Genomic DNA, 22,736 nt, shown 5'->3' on the forward strand with positions numbered 1-22,736 from the left:
CAACCTAAGTGTCCCTTGACTGATGATTGGATCAAGAAAGTGTGGTATATATATACAATGGAATACTACTCAGCCATAAAAAAGGACAAAATTGTCCTATTTGCAACAACATGGATTGCCCTGGAGGGTATTATGTTAAGTGAAGTAAGCCAGAAAGAGAAAGACAAACACTGTATGATCTCACTCATATGTGGAATATAAACCAACACATGGACAGAGAAAACTGTATTGTGGTTACCAGGGGCAATGGGGGTAGGGGGTGCGCACAAGGGGTGAAGGGAGACATATATATGGTGATGGACAAACAAAAATGTACAACCAAAAATTTCACAATGTTAAAAACTATTAAAACATCAATAAAAAAAAAAGAGAAATAAAATAAACAAAAAAAAAAGCTACCAGGTTCCTGACCTTCAATAAATCACACAAGCTCTTAGAATCACGAGGGATAAAATAAAATAAAATAAAATAAGATAATAAATTAATTAAAATAATACATTAAAATGAAGAAATAAAAAAACAATATAACAAATCTAAAAAACCATATTTATCATTTCTTTCCTTCAGTCTTGTAGTCATTCTCAACATTTTTATTGAGATACTTTGATATGCTAAGAAAGCATACAAAGTTCCATAGCTCCAGGATCCATGACCCTCTAGAATTTTTTCCATAACCACCAACCATACCTTCAGTGCCCAGTGCCATCTCCCAGACTCCAAAAAGACAGAATGTTCAGTTTTGAGAAACAATGAGATAAAGCAAATGACTGGAATACCTTCAGTAGATTTTGTTAAATTTCCAGTTTGGTTCTGGTTAGCGAACTCCTTGACATCCACAAAACTCTCTGATTTTGGAAGATTAAGTACATCTGAGGATTCCTGTTCTGAAACTTTATTTGGCTGAGAATCTAGAAAACCGAAAACAAATATTATAAAGTGATATTCTAGACAATGACACAATGACTACTAATGTTTGTATTCGTATTTACAATGAACAAGGTGCTTCCCCCCCACGCCCCCCTTTAGAAAGACTAAATAGAAGAAAGCCATTAAGAGGCAGGGATTATTCATTATATGATGCAATGTTCGCCGTTAACAAACAGGACAGTATCTGCAAGGCTCACACTCCCTAGGAGCTAGTTGGTTCTTTCCGGGCCTTATAACCACATAGTAGTTGTTACCTTGTTGGGTTATGAAGCAGAGACCATGTAACTTGGCCTGCTTTTATCTGGCAAGAGTAACTGAGATGGGATTTTAAAAAAAAGTTTCCAATTTTAAATCCATTCCTTACTATGAAAATGTAGCTCTTTATTAAAATGTATCTCTAAGAAATCAGTGCAATATGAAACAAATTTTAAATAAACATATCAAAGACCGGGGATGCAAATACATTTCAACTTGCGTGTGTGCCAACCCTGGCTGAATGGTGGTGGCTGCCTGGAGGACTGTGCTGAACAACTGCGGCTTCACCTGCTTTCAAGGGGAGAGTAGGCTTGATTGATGAGTGTTGTTTGCCCAGGGCGTGGCAGGCAGCACGAGAACCATCAGCCTTCATCCCTGATTCCTCTCCATCACATTTACAAGTCATTGTTCCAGACTTAATCTTTGCTTGGCAAACTCTGTGGTAATTAGATGTTTTCTTTGGCTGTGCTCATTCCAGGCAGCTGAACTTCTGGTATTGCTTTGTACAGTAGAAAATTCCTCTCTCTGGGTATTTTAAATACCCAGTTTAGTAAAGAGAAGCACTAAATTTCATTTCACTCCTAAATTCTTCAACTTGAATCTCCTGAAATGAAATCATTCTCCTACAAATCCACAACACCATCATCACACCCAAGAAAACTTACAGTAATTCCACAATGCTCTCTAATACAGAGTCCCCAGTCAAACTTGGGCAGTTGCTCCTAAATATCTTTCATAGCTGTTTTTTTTCCTCAATCCAGCATCCAAAGTTTATGTATTGCATATCATTTTTATGCCTCTTTTAACGTAGAACAATCACCCCCTCTTTTTTCTTTTAATGACATTGACTTTTTTTAAGAGTTCAGGCCAGTTGTCTTATAAAATGTGTACATTCTGGATTTTTCTGATTTTTTCCTCTTGGTTAAATTCAGGTTAAGGATTTTTGGCAAGAATTCTACACAGCCCCTAGGCACTTCATATTGCATTAGATGAGAAAGCGCCTAATTCTAACTTGCTTCACAATTAAGTAGAAGTGTGGTCACTTGGCTAAGGTGGAAAATGCCATCTCTGTCCACTGTAAAGGTATGTTTCCTCCTTATAATTAGGAGGTAGTATGTGAGGTGATACTTTTAGACCATGTGAATGCCCTGTTCTGAAGTCAACAACCTTTCATTGCTCCCTTGATTTTTAGTGAGATCTTCTTAATGCTTTTAGGTAAATTTTAAGCATACAGGATAAAAACTAAATTTTATTTACATCTTGGTTTCCTCATATAACTCAGTCAAATCTGTAATACACAGGTCACAGAAGGTTATGCTATTAGCTATTCCTGAGATAAAAGGTAGTAGGAACTAGTTATGTTCTAAGAGGCACTATTAGGTATTTTTCACTTAAGAAGCACTTAACAGGAACAAGAGCTACACGAACACATTACCTGGCTGAAGATTGGATGTAGTTTGAACAGCTGTTTTGTTTGCATCTTCATCTTTCTTTGTGAAAGGAGGCAACTTTTTGGAAAGGGTGTCTAGATAATTAAACTTAAAGGAAAAAACAAAAGACTTATTTTAGACTTATGCATGGCTGACAGGTAACTGCCACCAGCATGTTAAGTTGATGAACAATGATGAAAGCATATTTTTTAAGGCCCTGAAAATAAAGTTTGCATCTAAAAGTTTTTCAAGAGATGGATTAACTCAATTCTAGATTTTGTTAATTAGTTATAATTTCCTATAATTTTTTTCTCAGGCAGCCTCTGGTTAATAATAGCATCTGGAATTGTCACAGAAGTCAGGGAGTTCTGAACACATGTAAATATTCACTTTGCTTGAGAGTTTCGAGGTTTCACAGAAGAGAGGAGTGTTGTGCCTCCGTGGGCTTCCAAGAACTCACAATATCCTAGTGCTGTCAGCAGCTTTTGGGGGGGGGGGGAATTTTAAAGGAATAAAAACCTCAAAATGGGATGTATCAGAGGATAATCAATAGGGAGAATTTGACCCAAAAAAAGGGCTTAAAATAGATGGGAGAGGGTAATTAATTGTGATAATGCGAGGCAAGGAGGTGGAGTGGTAGTAATACATTGGCAGAGAACTAAGGTGCAAAACCTGGAATTAGTCTTCTCTCTCATATGCCTGTTAAGGACATGGACGTGAAGGGTATGAGTAGTCAGTCAGGTTGATGTAGGAAAGAAACAAGAGGATAAGTAGGTTACATAATAACATCTGCATTGTATCAACTTTTTATGAAGACTCTTATTCTATTGTTGTTAATGACATTCAATTACCTGAGACTGATATAACGTGCTCAATTCCGATTTGAAGTAGGGAGATAATACTCTGTTCCGAATTTCCGTTAGATAATTCTGTGTTTTTTCAATTTCCTTCCTGGTTGATATTTCCATAATGGTGCAAAAGAAGACATAAAATATTTTAAAATGTTATTTACTTGTGTTTTAGCTCTAAATCCTATAGAATATGGGGTCACTAACAGTAAAACTGATAAGAATTACTCATCAGACACTTTTTTTGTCAACTTGTTTTGGTTCATTTTCTGTTTCTTTTAGAATCAGTCACATTTCCTACTTCAGAAATCAGACTTTCATATAAGATAGGAAATAATGATACCAGGTGGTAGTTGGGTTTTATAGTTGATCTCAAAAGACAAAAAACCACATGGTTGACCTTTCTGCGTGTCTTTCACTTCTCTAAGGTTTAAATGCCAGCTAGATTTTACTGATTTCCATAATTTCAGTAGCAGTGGTAAACAAACAAACAAACAACAAAAACTAAAACCTGAGGAATAATTTATGAATAATGTGATCAGTGATTACAAAGTAAATTAAAAGCAATGATAATCCTGCTAGTTGTTCCAATATCAGAACCTTATATTGGGGAGGCAATATACCAGCTAAAACTACACTTCCCAGCCTTCCCTGTATATAGGGATGAGCAAAGAGAAGTAAACTGAAGTCACTGGGTAATACTCCAGATAGTTTTTAAAGAAGGCCAACTCAGCCGGGAGGCTTTTCCTTGGTCATTGCCTCATCTCTTTTCCTACTTTCTGAAAAATGGATGAAATGGCTGTAGCAGCAGCAGTCATTTTGCAACCACGAATCAACTTTGAGGCTGGAAATCATGTACTAACAATGATGGAACAGATAAAAAGAAGGAATCCGAATTCCTAATGATGTCATGGCACTGCCTACCATGGACTGCCCACTTCTGACTTCTTTTACATTAGGAAAAATAAACTCTTTCTTGTAAAAGCGCTGATTGGGGGTTGTCTGTTACATACAGCTTAACCTAACCCTATCTGAAATAGTTTTCATTTTTAAGTGCTTATTGCATGCTAGGAGCTTTGCAGAGTACTTTACATTTAACGTTACAATAACTCTATGAGTTACTATTATTATGCCCATTTTATTGGTCAAAAAAATCAAGGTGTAGAGAAGTTAAGTAACCCATGCTAAATCACATAACTAGTAAGAGGCGAAGTCTGAATTAAAACCCAGGTTGCATGCCTCCAAGCCCACGATCTTGATATGTGCACTTGCTAATCAGCTGTTAGTCACCCAATGTGGGAGCTGAAAGGGACCTTAGGTATAAGGGGTCCAGTCATCCTCGTTTTATAGATAAGCAAATTGAATTCCTGAAGTAAATTTTACAGGAGTAAAACAAGCAGCCGGCATCATCCAGTCTGTAAGTAATCTGCTTGGAACGGACCCTAGGGCTGCTGGCTCTGAGACCAGTGCTCTTTCTCTTGTACGAGACGGCCTCTCTAGACATGTTGGCTGAATCAAAATATCATTTTATCTAAATAACTTGAATTTATCATTAATATATCTTATCTCTACTGCCTCACCAGATTCATTCATCAATCTATGGCAGTCTGGCTACTGCCTATCATTCTCTTAAAACTGTTCTCAGAAAGGAAGTTAATAAACTTTTCAACTGATAAACCCAAATCTCTCTTTTCACTCTCCCTCCTGAGTCTTCCACAGCATCTGATATTTGTTGACCACCTTCCATTCCCTTGAAACTTTCTCCTTCCTTAACCCTCCTCCCCAATCCATTTTCCACGTTGCCAACACTTCTCTTTCTATGACACAAATCTAATTATGTATTTCAATTTCTTCTTCAAAAACTTTCCTTGGCTTGCCATTACCTACCTATAGGTTAAAATTTGAAATAGTTAATGTTTCAAAATTTTTAAAAATGTGAATGGATAACAGGTACACATGTACATACTTCAAAAAGTATTAAACGGTACATAATAAAAAGGAAGTCTCCATCCCATGCTGTCCCCTAACCTCTCTATCTCTTTCCCTACAGGCAATCACTGTCACCAGTCTCTTGGAAATCCTTACAGAGATATTCCATGAGACAGTATGCATCTTCTAGCTTGACCTTATATATAGGGGTGGCGCCTGAGACTTAAGGTCTTATCTCACCACTTCTCCAACACATTCCACAAGGTAACCCAGACACTTTTATTAAGATGCATATTCATCCTGGGAGTCATTCTGGAGAGGAGCCATGCAAATGTGTACAACAGTACCATATGTACTACTATATACTCAATAAATATATCTGGTTTCCTTTCTTTATGTCAAGAGAGCTGGGGTTGGAATCCTCTGCTAGGATTGAAAGAAAACCAAAGCACATAATGCTTAGAGCATATTCTTCATGTGAATTATAAAAATCCTTGAATGTTTATGACTATACTCTGCATTAAGTTCTAGAATATTTATTAGTATATTAGAATTACCAAAGCACAGAGAGTACCTGAGAACTTTTTTGCTTATAAGAGGGAGAGAATCTACTTGATGGTCAAATGGGCTTCCTTAAGACATAATGACCTCATCACACAAAAGCTGAATGACCACATGGCAGAAATGTAGAAGAAATTCAATAATAGCAGGGACCCTGGATGGTAGGACCTTTCAATCTATCCCACTCTAAAAATCTATGATTCCCAAAACTGGGCCTTTTCACATGCGTGTGTATTCTTCAGGATAGAATTACCTCTTTTTATCTAACTTTTCTTTCCAGCGCTTTCCTTCTGCTGTGTGCCTGTGCGAAAGAAAAGTATGATGAAAAAGTGCAATGCTCTCAGCTTGCAAACAATACAAGAAAAACAACCACTGTACGATAAATTGTTAACATTGACGTTGTCACCCGTAGTTATGACACCCGCATCTCTCCGTTTCAATTATTGCATGCTTGATACTAATTGGAACACGTTATTGGATCAGCTTACCACCATCTCTTTTCCAAGAAATCTGTACCAAATGTTTCTGGTGGACGTTCTGGAGCAATAGCCAAAGATTGCTTGAATAAATCGATTAAGTGGGCTGCAACTTTAAAAATAAATACATTTAAACTTTTATCCTCATTTCTTTACAGCACAACACACAACCAGTACCCAATTACTCATTTGAGATATTTTCTAAGAGCCTTATATCTAATATATCAAGTGTTTACTAGAATTTCCATGACCAAGCTGTATTATAACAGTAAATCAGACAACTTTCATGAAATATCCTACTAGAAAACACACATTGTATAGTCAAAATGTAAAATGTAGTGACACCTCATTTGTCCCACATCATTAGGGCAATCAGCGTTCTAGCTAACTGAATTTCTTCATATCTGAAGCACCAAAACTTAAAAAAAAATTAACTATTTTATTGAAATTGTTTTCCTAAAAAAATATGAATCTAAGGATCTGAATATAGTACAATGATTGTTGGATAATTTCGGCAGTGATTCTCACAGTTTATTCCATAAAACATGGTCTTGGTGGGGTGTTAACAGGAGATTAAAAAATGAGAAAAATTTCCATGTTGCATGTTTATATGAGCTTGAGAAACACTGATTTATACAAGGTTAAATATGTTTTGTTACTGTAGGACTTTTCTGCACCCTTAATTAGTTAATGTGGCTCTCTCAGAAAATAAGGCAATATGCAGAATTATCCAAACTTACTTTATCATAAAACTCATTTTTGGTGGAGCCATTTCATAGACCAGTGTTTAGGAAATACTTTGGGGAACGCTGACTTAGGATCACCACTGTTAGTATGCCAGGGGGAGCTGTAAGGGTGCAAGATCCTGCTTGACTCCTGCATCTGTTTGTTTGCTTATATGTTTGAAAAATATGTTTACCTTGTCCTTCACTATTGGGCAACCTGCACATTTACATCTATGGTGACTGTTCTCTCATGCCAGAGGTTACAAATTCAAACACGACAAGGTAGGGTTACCAGACAAAGTATAGGGCATCCAGTTACATTTGAATTTCAGATAAACGACAAGTAATTTTCTTTTAGTATAACATGGGACAGACTTATACTAAAAAAAAATTACTTGTCGTTTATCTGAAATTCAAATGTAACTGGGCCTTCTCTATTTTTATTTGCTAAATCTGGCAACCCTAATATAAGAGGCTGCCCATAAAACAGTGACAACACGGTGTAAGGACAGGGAGACACTGGGGGTTGTGATGGAGTCTTTTGTTCATGGTCATTCTAAAGGGGCAGCTGCTAATCTTCTTCAGCCAAATGTCACTATATGGTAATGTGACATTTCAAGAGAAGAAAAATTCAGATAAACTAAAACAACAAAAACAACTGTGCAAGTCAACATTGTGGGGGACGCACAAAACATATCTGTGGGCTGAATGAAGCCCATGGCTGCCAGTTTCTGACCTTTGTCATATGGCTAAAATAGAAAAGAAAAGAAAAGAAAATCCCAAACCACCAAATTCTCCACTGCTTGTCTACTATGAACTATGAAACCACATAACCAAGTTTTGTGGGGCTGCATATATCCCAAAATAAATATGCTTTGATTGAGGATATCTTCCAAGGTAGACGGCTTGACCTACATATAGTATAAAACAGTGTAGCAGCTCAAAAGTTCTGTGTGCGTATGCATCTGTGTGTGTGTGTGTCTGTATGTGTGTGCTGAGGGAGAGTGTTGCTTGGTTGTTTCCTTCCTGTATCTTAGCTATGTTCTAAATACAAGTTGAGGTTAACATAAAATGTCAACTTTTAAATCAAATGTCAACTTTTCATTCAACAGATGAAAGTTAAAGATGAATCAGAGGCAATTACAGTTTTTAAGGATCTCACAATTTAGGCAGAAAAAATGTATAAATAAATCATTACAATACATCATAGCCAATATGACAACAGAAATATGTACAGGGTACTTTGCTATCAGGTGAGAGAATGACTGAGAAGTATATTTAAGATTGTTCTTTTGAAATCTGTAAATATTTTGCAGAAAATATTAAGCGTATTTACCTTCAGTAGCATGACTTTTTGTAGTTTCTTCCATTTTAGGAAAAGACTGAAATGAAGATAGAATTCCTTAACGATGATGATTATATTACATACAAAATTGACTTTGTTTAGAAGCATTCTTTATGTGCTCAAATTGATCTTTTAGGGAAATTACTACAAGATGAATTAGTTTTTTAATGCCAATACAAAATTTATTTGATTTTTCGTAGTCATTCCTTTCACTTAACAAATTTCTGAAAATGGAAATCATTTTAAGTTGTAGAATTCCTTTTTCTTCCTCCTTCCTATTTCATTCATTAATTCATTCACCATTTCAATGAATGTCACTTTCTCTGAAGACCACATAAAGTTCTATTTAAGAGACTTCAGGATTATTTTTGACTTAGGGAAGAGCCTAAAAAGAATTTGGAAAATTCAACATAGAAGGAATAAGATTTCCACAGAAATAAGAAATTATAAGGAGGGAGCAAATGCTTCATATAAGTGGCAGAAACAACTATTATTTATAACATTTTGTCTTGAAGCATCTAATATTGAAACAATAATAAAAACATTGGTATATAAAACATTTTTTTCCCACCATAACGAGCTTGAGGAGATCTGCAGCGTTGCCTCTCTCCTCCTCAGTTCTGGAATCTTTAACTGTCATTTCCTGTAGCTCATCTTCTTTCTTTAGAATATGGTTTATATAATCCTAAATCAGCAGAATAAAATAAATCAATAAAAACTGAAATAAAGTAGTGAGAGACATCAAAATAGTCAACATCAACTTGAAATATTACAAAAAGATGAAGAATATATAAGTTCACAATGCTCAACAACCAGTTACTGGTCAAGGAATCTGGAAAGCCCTTTCCTTAAAATGTTAATAAGCAAAGACCTGAAAAGTCCACAAGCAAAGCTTTCAAGGTCACAGGATAATAGAACTGTATGAGGACCGCAGAGAGGCCGGCTTCTTGTTCTGTGCTCCAGTGTCGTCATCAATAAAATGGACAGAGTTGCGTTAGATGATTTCTTGAGTCCTTTCCAGGGATAGTCTTTATGATTCTATCTACGAACATAAGTTGCTTAGTCCATGACTTTGCTTCCAAGAGAAATATACTTTACTGCCTCCATAAATATTTGATCCATTTCCATAAATAATGGTCCCCTGCTCTATGCCAGGTGCTGGGTATATAACCATAAACAAAACACATATAATCCCTATTCTGATGGAGTTAACAAACTAGACAGCGAAATGTTATAGTTATGCTCATACAATTAACTGTATATTTCAAATTCTTAGACCATTTCCCAAAACCAACACTCCTTTTCTTCCATGGACAAGTATCAGATTAATATGCAGTTCTACTTTTTTCCAGAAGTCTCTAGACCAGTTTTCCATATAGTAGAAAGAAGGAGGACTTTATCTAACAATCACATATAAAAGTTACTTATCTTCTTAATGTCTTGGAGGGCCTCAATACTTCCTATACCTTGTGGGAACCATTAAGTATGTTCTACCTGTCAACCTCCTACTCTCTGGAAGATTGACATTCATGTATTGCATTAGATAAATATTGGTAGAATTACATAATTTCAGGTTCCTCAGGAAACCAAGAGGAATGATTGTTCTGTTCCTGATTCTTTTGGGTCAGATTTCCTGGATTCCATTACCTTAAGGGAAATCTGAAGCTTTAGTTTCACCTCATCCTTTATGACCTCGTGCTGGATGAACTGGCGTATCTGTAACACTTCGGGGCTCTTGAGTATAGGGGCTGAGGCACTCGCTAGCTGTTTGGGCTCAGTGTTAAAGCTCTTCCAAATCTGAGTGCCAAAGGGAGGTCCTGGAGTTTTTTTCTGTTAACAAAAGAAAGCAAAACAATCACCAAAGAAATCAGAATGTTTTAACATAAGAATTGTTCTTTTTTTTTTTTTTTTTTTACTGAGTACTTATTATGTAGCCGCTATGCTAGGAACCACTTGTTAGGCAATACAACAGTGGAAAAAAAATGATCCCTGCTCTCGAAAAGTTTTGCAAATATAAGGAAAATTGGGAACAGAACTGGGCAAGCTTTCCTCTTTATATTTGTTACCAAGAATCTGTATATTTTAAAACGCTGTGGCATGATGTCCCACTGGATAGCATTTAGTGGAGGGCTAAGCAATGCTGTGCCACGGTAATACAGTAGCAGCAGCCTTGTTTACGCCAAATGCATGTGACTATTCCTTAAAACCCACAGGCAACCTAAGAGACTTGGAATTAAGCAGTCTTTAACTTTCTGGTTCCATATGCATTTTGACCTAGAGAGATTCTTTGGGAGAGAAATCATCCCATAGATCTGGGTGGTCTTTGAGCTCACTCTAGATTAAGCATGCCTCCAGATCTTCCCAGGATCTCTTGGGCAGAAATATCTGCCTTAGAGTAGACTCACATCTCTACATTATCCTTGTAATTGATTTTCAGGAGTGGTGTGCTTTGATGCCTTATGTCCTGAAGTGTGTCTGATGTGCTGCATTTTAAATTGTTATTCAGTGTCCAAGGCCTGGTCAATGATAACCACTCGGGGCCTTGCCTGGGCTGAGCCACTTCTACCGGGCATAGAGGGTCAGAGCCTAGGAGTTTCAGAGGAAGAGAATGAAATTCCTTCATTAATCTCAGATGTGGCGTATTATTTGTCATAACACAGTACTTTCAACTTGGATATAGCCTCAGTGAGCCATTTGGTGTGGCCTTTTCATTTTTCAGATAAGGAAATAGAGGTCCAGTGTGACTAGTCCCAAATCCCACAATAATAATCGATAGAGTCAGGACTAGAATTTAGATAACCTTCACTCATCATGCTGATTATAGTCACCAAATTAAAATACAGGGCTAGGAGGTCTTTGTCATCTGAAGTGTTCATTGTTTGTGCCTCTGCTATTACAAGACTGTAGGGAAGCAAAAATCATCATAACTCAAAAACATTATCCTCTTCACTTAACACTAGTATCCCTCTCTGATCATATCATCAATGTCTTCACTGATTTAATAATTTAATGTCTGACAATATGCTGGACATATTATATAACTTGCTTGCAAAATGAAATGGCAACACTTGAAAGATGCAAGATTTCACAATTCTTGCTCAAGATATTTTCTTTCATTATTTAAAAAAACTTTAGGTGGGGCTTCCTAATCTGACATAATTACAATGTTTACTTTTTAACATTGTAGTTGCAAATCTCTGCGTATAATCCTTCATTATTCATCATATTCATTATAAATCCTTATTCTTATATACTCAGTTTGTGCATTAATAAATTAAGGAAAAAAGAAGAGTGAAAGACCAAAAATTGTGTCTTGAAACTAACAAGTAAGAAATGAGAGAAAGGAATATTTCTGTATTGCATAATATCAGTAATTCCATGGCAGGAGAGGTGTAACATGGGTCACTCAGAGTGGATATTTTCATATTATAGGAAGATGTTCAAGACTGCAATGCAGGGTAAAAGAAAGAGAACTGAGATTAGCTAGTCAGGTGTATTTCTCTAAAATCTACAAATGTTAAAATCTTCAAATATAAAACTCCTTGAGCCCATTAACAATTTACATATGAATGAAAATGTGAATATATGGGAGAAGACCTGAGACTCTGGTCCATTGACTGATGGATATGCAAATATACTGACTTTTCAGCAGAAAAATTTATACCTCAACTGAGGGAAATTTCTCCCATGATCTTGACTGGAGATTGGGAGGAACAATTGTATCTAATTCTTTCTTCATTAGCCATGGTGATGCTTCATGACAAGGGCGAAGGACAGTGATGCTCAGGGCACCTAGTTCAAAGGGAGTTATCAGAGGATCATTTCTCCATCAAAAATATTCTGAGAAATTCAGTAAGTATTCACTAAATTCAACAAACATTTTTTGATAAGTGAGACACAGTGATTATGCTTAAGGACATTACAATCTAACAAGAAAAGTGAGGCTTTTAGTCACTGTAACACCTGGAGACTGAATTTAGGTCACCTGAAATTATTAACCAACAACTCTCTGTCCTTCAACAACCACATGCAAGTCCTGTCAGTTCTACCACTAAGCATTTCTTGAGTTCATCTACTTCCTCCCTCTCCACTGCCCTCCCTGAGATCATTTGCCTCAGAGACATCCTGTTCTGGACTACAGAAACAACTACCTTTTTTACACATATCTGCTCTGTGGATGAACCTCCCCCAGCCATCAGGGTGCCTGAGTATGTTCATCCATGATTTCAACTCTTCTTTGACTTCCCATTGCTCACAGGATAAAACTGAAGACAACATTTTCTCACCCCTGACTCAACTAGCACCATTTTCCTTTCTGTGCTTAGGCTACATTGGCCTTTTTTCCCATTCTACAATGCTTTATGCTTCCTGCTTTGTGTTCTCCTTTCCAAGAGAGCTTTCTCTCCTAGTTCAATTAACTCCTACTTATCCACTAACTCTTGGCTCCAGGGTCTTCAGGGAAGCCTTCTAGACTATATCAGGTTCCTCTGTTAGATGCTCTCATAGAGCCATATTCCTTTCCTTCATAGACCTTATCTCAATTTATAATCATAAATTGTGTGACTATATAATTAATGCCTATCTCTCTCATTAAACTCTAAGCTCTATAAAAGCAGAGTCCATGTTGTCTTAGCTCACCATTGTATTCCTAACAACACCTAGCCAGTATTTGGCACATGGTGGGTCATCAAGTAGATGCTAGTTAAATGATTGGCTAACAAAGCAATTTGAGATGAATTCTTATTCTCCTGTAGTTCCACATATGCACTGCACAAGCAGTCAGAGTGCCTCCCTCTCCATATTCACAGATAAAGAGCAAGGTTTAGTATAGCACATCATGCACATGTGCACTGATACACTAAAAGATATAAGTGCACAGAAATGCAGGCATATTCATAAAGGAGCACAAAATATATCCCACCAACCAGAGAAAAGATAAAAAAGAAACACACACATGAACCTAGACATATTGGTTCGGTACACAGATAACATGCAAGTTTATATCTATGTTTAAATACACATAATTCACACAGTGTTGGTTCTGATTTAATACAATATGTGCCTCTAACCTTTAGTCACACACTGATTTCTTTGAAATTGATGAAAATAATATAAATGACCAATGATCATGGCATAGAACTTATACTATATTTCAGGTTGGCTTTCTAACTCACACATCAAATGTACTTTCTTTTCTTATTATATTAAATTCATCAAGGCAACACCTTCAAAATGACAAAAAATAAATTTACAAGAGATATCTTACTTTTCTTTGTTTTTTCCTACCAAGATGAAATGAACACATAAATAGGAACCTAGGTACATACCTAATGTACCTAAACATAGATACAAATCTGCTTATAGGTAGAAGAGGAACTAACACACAGTTTACATAGGTTGATGCTCAGATAAAGTTTGGTATGAACATAAATAACTGTATACGTAGGTTGACATGGCCAAGGGGAAAGTAGAGCTGAAAAGTGAGCAAATGGGAAAAAGAAGAGATGGCACCGGGGTGCGCTGGATAGGAGGATGAGAGTTGGTGAAGGGATACAGTGAGTGTCAGATAGTCTGGGTTCTCTACCCGGCTGTTCTTGTACTGGTTCCTGAAGAACTACAGTGGTTGATTCTCCATATGCCAAGGATAGGTATTCTTCTATGTCACTGTCTCGAAGAAGTTCTATTCCTGACCCATCGGCATAGATAACAAAAAACCTATTTGAAGAAATAAAAATCTAATCACTTCGAGTATTCAGTTACAATGCTCCTTGAACTTGGAATTAAAAGTAAAAGTCATGATGGGGCTGGCCCGGTGGCGCAAGCAGTTGGGTGAGCGTGCTCCTCTTCGGTGGCCCGGGGTTTGCAGGTTCGGATCCCGGGCGCGCACGCGCACACTGCTTGTCAAGCCATGCTCTGGCGGCATCCCATATAAAGTAGAGGAGGATGGGCATGGATGTTAGCTCAGGGTCAATCTTCCTCAGCAAAAACAGGAGGATTGGCAACGGATGTTAACTCAGGGCTGATCTTCCTCACATACACACACACAAAAAAGTAAAAGTCATGGTATTATTTTCATCATTTTACCTGGGGACATGTTCACCATAGATTTGCAGATGATTTTTATGAAGGTGAATAGATGATAAAGTATCATAGCCTTCAGTTTTTGAATTTAGATCATCTTCCAAACTGTTTTCAGGTAGCAGAGTTGATGTGCTACCATCAGCCATGACCTAAGGGACAAAGTATATTAGCAACTAAACGAAAAAAAAAATGCCATAGAGCTTACATTTCTGCTGATCCCATTTGAGAAAGCAGGTGATCTTTTGGTATATTCAGAAAATCTGGGATATTTATTTGTAAAGTATTGTTCACTAAGTATAGATTGCTTTAATAAAAGTGAAAATCTAGTAGCACGTCTCCACGCACAAATCAAACTTAGACTATGAAGACAAACTGGAAGGCAAATACAGAATACATTCCTTCCTCAGAATACATTCAGAGGAAGGTGACTAGGGTGGCATGGGACTCAAAAACCTTATCTTCTGAGGATTAGTTCAAGGAACTGGGAATTTAAACACGGAGGAATGGCTACTCATGTCATAGTTATCTTGAAATATTAAAAGAGTGATAGTATGGAAGAGGTTTATATTCTGTGATTCCATGAATAGACTACATACAGAAACAGATTTTAGCACTAATGTGAGAAGAAATGTTTTAGCCATTGCTACTCTCTAGATGTGGCATGAGTCTCTCCAGGAAGGAGTGTGGTTTGGGTTGAAAGACTGCTGAAGGGGATGCCCAAAAAGAGCATCAATGTCTAGAAGAATGCTTGGCTTGGATGACCCATGTGTTCCACCCTAGAGGGTTTGGGGCTTTAAATTTCAATGTCAATTCAATGTAAATTGAAATTTGTTAGCAGCATGAACTCATGCTGTAAAGAGTCTCATTTACCTAGCACAGAAAAAATGAGCTGGATCGAGGCTCGTCTGCATATCAAAAAGAAGTTGGATACTCAAAACAAAGTATGGTTCCAAATCTAAAAAATAATTTCACCACCAGCTAGCTGATACATGAAATTCCACTGTTGAGTGAGGAGTGAAAAAAAAGATAAGTTCCTAGAGAAGAGATTGGCAAACATTTTTTTGTCAAGGGCCAGATAATAAATATTTTAGGGTTTGTAGGCCATACAGTTTCTGTTGCAAGTACTCAGTTCTGCCATTATATGCAAAAGCAGCCATATACGATATATAAACAAAGACCATAGCTGTGTTCCAATAAAACTTCATAATGGCACTGAAAGTTGAACTTCCTATAATTTTTATGTGTCATGAAATATTCTTCTCCTTTTGATTTTTTCCAACCATTTAAAAACGTAAAAACCATTTCTAGCTCATGGGCCTATATGAACAAGTGACCATGGCTTGCCAATGCCTGGTCTAGAGGTAAGAGGATAGTTGTATTATCGAGGGACAGAGAAACAGAAGATAGAGCCCTACCATAGAATAGCTAAGCACCTCTCCGGGCTTCTCAACTCCCCATCTTCAACCCTACGAGAACCCTCACTAATTGATACTTCTCACCATGGATTCTCTGCCTTGTCAAACAGACTTGCCTGCTGCGCCATGTATTTGCTCTTACTTTAACCTGGATACAGGCCCCTCTTATATCATTCCTTTCTGTTGGCATTATTTTTAGATGTTTAGTAATGTTTCTTCCCTTCTGTTCTGACTATTTATTTGGTTTTAACATTTCTACCATCCAAATGGTTGGGCTTGGGCTATCCCCTTTGGAAGTACACTTAAGAATCAAAGATATTGACATTCCTTACTGCTTGCCCAAAATATTGGCAGTCAGTGGGTAACTAATCCCAAGGCAGCTAAGATAAAAAGCTGCGTAGAAGCTGTCTAGTGTGAAATACCTCAGAGGCAGAGCCACAGCCCCTCTCTTCATACTAATGATGCACTTTACCTGAAAGGTGTTTCCCTCAGGATCCAGGACCTCACAGATAATCTCTGATGTGTGCTTCATGATGTACCTGCTAGTTCGCAGCTGCTCACGTTTTTGGAAAGGATGGTATATATCACTGCTTGATTCATGGCAATATATAGCTGAACAGTCCCTATCAATATGAAGACAGCCTGTGTTTGGAGGTAACACCTGAAAGGGTAACAGAAAGAGAGGAATTAAAAAAAATTTCCTGTTCAATTTTGAGGGATTTAGAAAGTCATTGTAAGGGAAAAATTATCCATAGATCTCAGCCACAAACTGTGTTTCCAGGAAGAAAACACGACCCAAGAGAGGACTTAAAGTTTGGGAAGGACTACTTGATAGGGAGGCAAACAATAATTAGGATGTAATTTCTCCTGTGTCCTCATATTTTATCTACTGATTTTAATGTCTCCTCCAAGTAATTACCATGTGCCTTCTTATTTTAGATATTTAATATAAAATAAAAATATATTTTAAATGAAGGAAACACACTTGGCCCTATTGAAAATGTTTGGAATCCTTTATGTTCTTGGGCAAGAAGCATCTTCAAGAGGGTCAAAAGCTGTGGAGGTGGGAAGGACGAGAGAGTGAGAATGAGGGTAGAGTGGCAGGAGGTGAGGCTGGTCTGGTGAGCACAAGCCAGATCACCTGAATGCTTCTAACACCCACAGTGCCTACTGCCTACCACACAGAGGATCCCCAACAGATACACTCTGCTTTATAATCTTGATCAGAAAATACCAAAGCATTGTAAAACAAGCAGGACAATGTTTTTCTGGAATGGATTGTAAAAAGAAGGTGAATAAATAGAAAGAGATTGAGAAATGGGTGAGATTGACTGAGGGTGTTCTTTTTTTTTTTTTTTTGTGAGGAAGATCAGCCCTGAGCTAACATCCATGCTAATCCTCCTCTTTTTGCTGAGGAAGACTGGCCCTGAGCTAACATCTATTGCCAATCCTCCTCCTTTTTTTTTCCCCCCAAAGCCCCAGTAGATAGTTGTATGTCATAGCTGCACATCCTTCTAGTTGCTGTATGTGGGACGCGGCCTCAGCATGGCCGGAGAAGCGGTGCGTCGGTGCGCACCCGGGATCCATACCGGAGCTGCCAGTAGCGGAGCGCGCGCACTTAACCACTAAGCCACGGGGCCGGCCCTGAGGGTGTTCTAAGATCAGATGAGACAAGAGAGCAACAGCCGTCCACATGGCAGGAATGTTCCCTGCCCCAGAGAGGTGGGTTTTCTTAGTCAAATGGACACTCATCTTTGGCACTCCTCGTTTCGCCCCAGACCTACCTGGTATGTTCCCTGTGGCTTTGCAATAATAGACGTCCCATCCCCAAAGGTGGCACAGCAGCTACTGTCCTCGCAGTTGGTGATGACAGTGGCATAGTGTGAGCTTTCTATCTGCATGCACTTCACCTGCCTGGTGACAGTCCGAGGACCCTCGGCTGCAAGCAGAGACAAGGTAAGCCGATCTGACAGGACGCACACACTGGGAACTGCGCCTGCCTGCTGGTTTGCTCCTGTCTCCTGGCTGCCTGGACCAGGAGTCGAGACTGAGTGCTGAGAACTCACTCCACAGAGCTGGAGTGTGGTCTACTCTCCCTGTCAATGCAGAGTAATCTTCCAGAATAACTCTTCTTAATTTAGTGTGCTGTTTTTTCTCACTACTTTTTTTATTTTGAGAAATTGAAATCATCCAGAAAGCATAAAATATAATTTAACTGCTCATATACTCACCAATTTACACTTGTTAATATTTTGCCATATTTGCTTCAACATTTTTCATATGTATGTAGGAGAAAAATACATAAAGTCGAGGTTCACTTTTCTCCTTATCTCTGAGTTTATTCACTTCTCTAGCAATCCATTTTTATAATTTTATATAAATATGTGTATAAAAAAATGTCTAATATTTTGTGTGCTTTAAATTTGCATAAGTTGTGTATTACTCCATGTATCATTCTTTTTAACTTAACATTGTTTTGAGCTCTTTAGCCATCTTGATATATATGTGTGTGTATATATGCATATGTGTGTGTACTTCATTCCTTTTAACCGCTGTACAGGCATACATTGTTTTATTGTGCTTTGCTTTATTGCACTTCACAGATAATGTGTTTTTTATAAGACTCACCACCAGCAAAAAGATTATGCCTTGTTGAAGGCTCAGATGATGGTTAGCATATTTTAGCAATAAAGTATATTTTAATTAAGGTATGTACATTGTTTTTTTAGACATAATGCTATTGCACACTTAATAGACTACAGTATAGTGTAAACATAACATTTATATTCACTGGGAAACCAAAAAATTTGTGTGACTCACTTTATTGCGCTATTTGCTTTATTGCCGTAATCTGGAACCAAACCTGCAATATCTCTGAGGTGTAGTATTCCTTTGTAGGAATATACCACATTTTATTTTTCTATTCTGCTGTTTCTGCTGTTGATGGACATTTATGTTTTCCCAATATTTTAATATTATACTCGGTGTTGCAAGTAGCACCTGTGCACCTGTTTCCTTGTGCAAATGTGTAAGAGTGTCTTTCTATAAATACCCAGAAGTAAGTAGTGCCTCACATGAAATGCGCATTTTCAATTTACTAGATATTGTTAAATTGCTCTCCCGGTGGCTTTTTAAATTTTCATTGTAACTAGTAGGGTATGAAGGTTCCCCTTTTTCCACTCACTTGGCAATTCATTTGCACCTAATTTGACAATGAAGCATTTAATGCATCAAACTCTGGAATTAAAGAAAAGGTAGTCAGGGAGTGATTTTTCTTTAAAAATCTTGTTTAAATTTAGGTTAGGAAGGGTGGCAGGCTTTTAGATTCTTTGAACAGGTTCCAGTTAATTAGCAGCTGCAGCTTGCTTTTCTCACACACCACCTTTCTGACGATGCGAGGCATGCTCCGAATTATGAATTGAAGGAAGACCTCTCTGAGGTCACCTTTTTATGCAAATAAGATTCCTTAAGGATCAAAGGAAACAGGTTTGAGAGCTAACATCCAGGACAGTTGAGTCATGATCATTAACTTTTAGTTGCCGCCAATCCAGACGGTAGGTTTTTAGTGATGAAAATGGAAAAGGCACTATTACTATCCATCAGCCAACTAGAGCTGTTATTACTCCCATGTATGTGGAGGATAAAGATCCTAATAAAAAGGCCTCATAGGCCCTGCTTTGCTCTGCACAAGTATTCTCTGGTTGAGTGAGTCATTAAAAAATTATTTTTCTTACGTATGTTCAAAAATAAGTGAGGTTTCTACTTATTTTAAAGACTTAACAATATTGTCACATGTTTGAAAAATAAAACTTACTTGTTCCTTGATCATCTGGAGGAATAATATGATCTTCATAAACTTGATAAAACGTTGTGATTCTGGTACCATCAGCATGATCCACGATCCGAGTACCATCCTTCTTTTCAACAATGACCACTTTGTCCTCTCGAGTTGTCATAACCTGAACATACAAAGGCAGAGCACAGTCATTTGGTCATAAGGGGCGTTTATTTTTATGCCCCATTGAATATCATTAACACCCTGGTTATTTACTTCTAAATGAAAGATTTACTCCTCTACTTGATCTATCTAACCTTTACAACAATCCAGGGAGGCAGACAATGACATCCCCATTTTATAGAGGAGGAACTTTGCACTTAGAGAAGTTCAGGAACTTGCTCAAGGTCACTCAGCAAGTGCCAGGGCTGGCATTGGACTAAGGCTGTCTGACTTCAAAACTGATGCTCCTTCCATCGTCGCATATTTGTGAGCAAAAAGTTAAGCTCAGGACTGGCCTGACCCAGGTCTGTCCAGGAAAATGAGCCCAGGTTCTGCTTCCTTGCAAACTACAGGTTTAAGATAAGCATGGCATGCTGAGGCTGCCTTGCATGCGATACGAGTTGGCTTGCAGATCTCGGCCTAATGTCATCCAAACAGAACATGAAGATTGGTGGGGAAGAGAGGCTGTGGCTTCTCTGTCTAGTTGATCCGCGCATTCATATGCCCCTGTCTGCGGCTGCCATACATGCCCCATATGGGCTTGAGGGGAAAAAGAAGCTGTGCCTCTGGGTTGTTGCTGGGCCTCCCAGTTGGGTGAGGATGCTGCACTGATCATGCTGTATTTCCTGTCTTGTGTCCTTCCCTAAAGCTGAGTAAATGCAGTTGTAGATTAAAGCCTGTTGTGTTCTGTTAGTTTGATTGTTAATTTTAACCTGTAATCTCTTCTGTTCTGGTAGGGAGTATTACTGTGGAAAATGGATAGAAGGTCTAAGAAGGAAAATAGCTGTATTACCCAAGACAGGAAGCCAAAGGGTGGTCACTTTGTCAACCTAGTATATTCCAGGTTTATTCCAATGCAATCCAACTGAATGCAGATTTACAGGGTGCTGTGTGTTTCGAACTGTGATATGTGCTGGGGTGATGATGAGTGAGTCTGGAGTTTAAATCCCTATCCTCTAGGAGTTACAGACCAGAGGGAGGACAGTCATTAAAGAAGTTGTTAAAGGAGCCATTCGAGCGACTGTAGTGAGGGATCTGACGTGGTCTGGCTCCCCTCTGAGGGAGCAGTGCCCGAACCTGGATTTTGTGTGTCAGTGCAGAGGAGCAGCAGGGGTGAAAGGTGTGCCAGACACAAAGGGTCCCTGGGAGCAGTGGGGAGAGTGGTGGGAGACAAGGCTAGAGCAAGGGACCAAACTGAGGACGGCTTTAAGCCCTATTAAGGAATTCCACCTTTATCCCATGGGGGGCAAAGTAGTCCTGAAGGGTTTTAAGTATGTGGACTAGAGTAGGCATCACAGAAAAACTCAGTCATGGCAGGTGCTTCAATCTGAAAGAACAATCAGGTCCTTAAATACTGTGGGTAAGTGGTTGACCAGTGAAGCTCTAAACCCCCAGATGTGCGTGTGTGTATCGATGTGGCAGACATGGAGATGCAAGGCCCAGATCACCCTTTACAAAAGGACTTGCTCTCCAGCTGTGGGGAGGACAGTCAGCAAATAGCCTCCAGCTCTCAGCTCTTCCGCGTCTGCCTCAGCAGCGCAGAGATGCTTTGCCTGCCTCACATCGTCCCAGGGCAGCGGCGTCCAGTGACGGAGTGAGGCAGGGGTATACCGATCTGGTTCCTGCTACCAGACTTGGGACACTGGGACAGGTGATACTGGCTCCTGAGCACTTGCTGGTTGACCGAGGCTTTGTCGGGTCTGTACCACAGCTCAGCTTCTGCCTCTGCCCATTCATGCTTCCTCCCCCTTCCTTTCACAGATGGTGTCCCCAATAAATATCTTGCACTCCAAACTCCATGTCAGGGTTTGCTTCTGGAAAGTCTAACCAGCAACAATAGTATTGCACATTATATAATACATATTTTAATTATTGAATATTTTCTAACTTGTACTGTCCTAACTATAAGGGACACAAGGTTTCACTGAAGAGTCCAGGTCACTGTAAGAGTGAGTTTGCCAGCTATTTTTTGACTCAAATGTCTAGGGCTATTGGGAGCAGGTGATAATTACCTTATCATCTCTTTACAGTAGGCAGAAATCACTGTATTTAAGAGAGAAATGCATGCTGATCATTATTTTAGGTTCTTATCATTGCCACACTCAGCCAGGCGTGTATAACGAGAAATACTGCTGTAGAATGTCCCGGCTGAGAGTGTGAGCTCTGGAGTTAAGATGCCTGAGTTCAAATCCTGGCTCCACTGATGGCTGGGTAACTTAGGCAAATCGCCTAACCCCTCTGTGCTCTAGTTTCCTCATCTGCAAAATGGAGCCAACACTAGTTTCTCCTTCAGGGATGTTATGTGGATTAAATGAGATGATGCTGGTAAAATGCTTAATACTTGGTCATCAAGTTAGCAATGATTAATACTAGCTCTTTATCTACTATAGATATTTACATTTTATTATTTAGAATTATTCAAACATTTCATAACACCACAAAACATTGACATTTTCTGGTCACCATAGAGTGGGATAATCATTATTCTTAGTGGTGGTAAGAACACAATAGAAAGAATATTTACTGAACACCTGATAGTGTCGGATCTGGTGTTAATCTTCCCAACTATTTCAGGTAATGACTATTATCTCCATTTTAAGAATAAGGAAACCCATATCAGAAACTTGTCCAAAATCGTACGTCTAGTAAGGAATGTGGCTGGGGTTCAAAACCAGGTCTGCCTCACCACGAGGCCAGTGCCCTACTCTCTAAAATGTGATACTTCATGTCGGGTGGTGTGAAAAAAA

General features: G+C 38.5%; 1 protein-coding gene across 1 annotated transcript in view; it reads right to left on the reverse strand.

The window, feature by feature from the left end:
* SPAG17 (sperm associated antigen 17) overlaps positions 1–22,736 on the reverse strand; it is a 194,160-nt gene that overhangs the window by 20,649 nt on the left and 150,775 nt on the right. Inside the window, exons 30-43 of the mRNA XM_058538916.1 lie at positions 19,807–19,951; positions 17,777–17,931; positions 16,465–16,653; positions 14,581–14,726; positions 14,081–14,211; positions 12,161–12,288; positions 10,144–10,326; positions 9,068–9,181; positions 8,488–8,533; positions 6,439–6,538; positions 6,204–6,251; positions 3,464–3,563; positions 2,618–2,720; positions 777–908 (exon numbers count right to left, since the gene is read on the reverse strand). Of these exons, the coding sequence (XP_058394899.1) occupies positions 777–908; positions 2,618–2,720; positions 3,464–3,563; positions 6,204–6,251; positions 6,439–6,538; positions 8,488–8,533; positions 9,068–9,181; positions 10,144–10,326; positions 12,161–12,288; positions 14,081–14,211; positions 14,581–14,726; positions 16,465–16,653; positions 17,777–17,931; positions 19,807–19,951 (1,720 nt within the window). The remainder of the gene's footprint in view (positions 1–776; positions 909–2,617; positions 2,721–3,463; positions 3,564–6,203; positions 6,252–6,438; positions 6,539–8,487; positions 8,534–9,067; positions 9,182–10,143; positions 10,327–12,160; positions 12,289–14,080; positions 14,212–14,580; positions 14,727–16,464; positions 16,654–17,776; positions 17,932–19,806; positions 19,952–22,736) is intronic.

The sequence above is a fragment of the Diceros bicornis genome, chromosome 4 (assembly GCF_020826845.1).
Source record: "Diceros bicornis minor isolate mBicDic1 chromosome 4, mDicBic1.mat.cur, whole genome shotgun sequence".
In the NCBI taxonomy this organism is placed as follows: domain Eukaryota; kingdom Metazoa; phylum Chordata; class Mammalia; order Perissodactyla; family Rhinocerotidae; genus Diceros; species Diceros bicornis.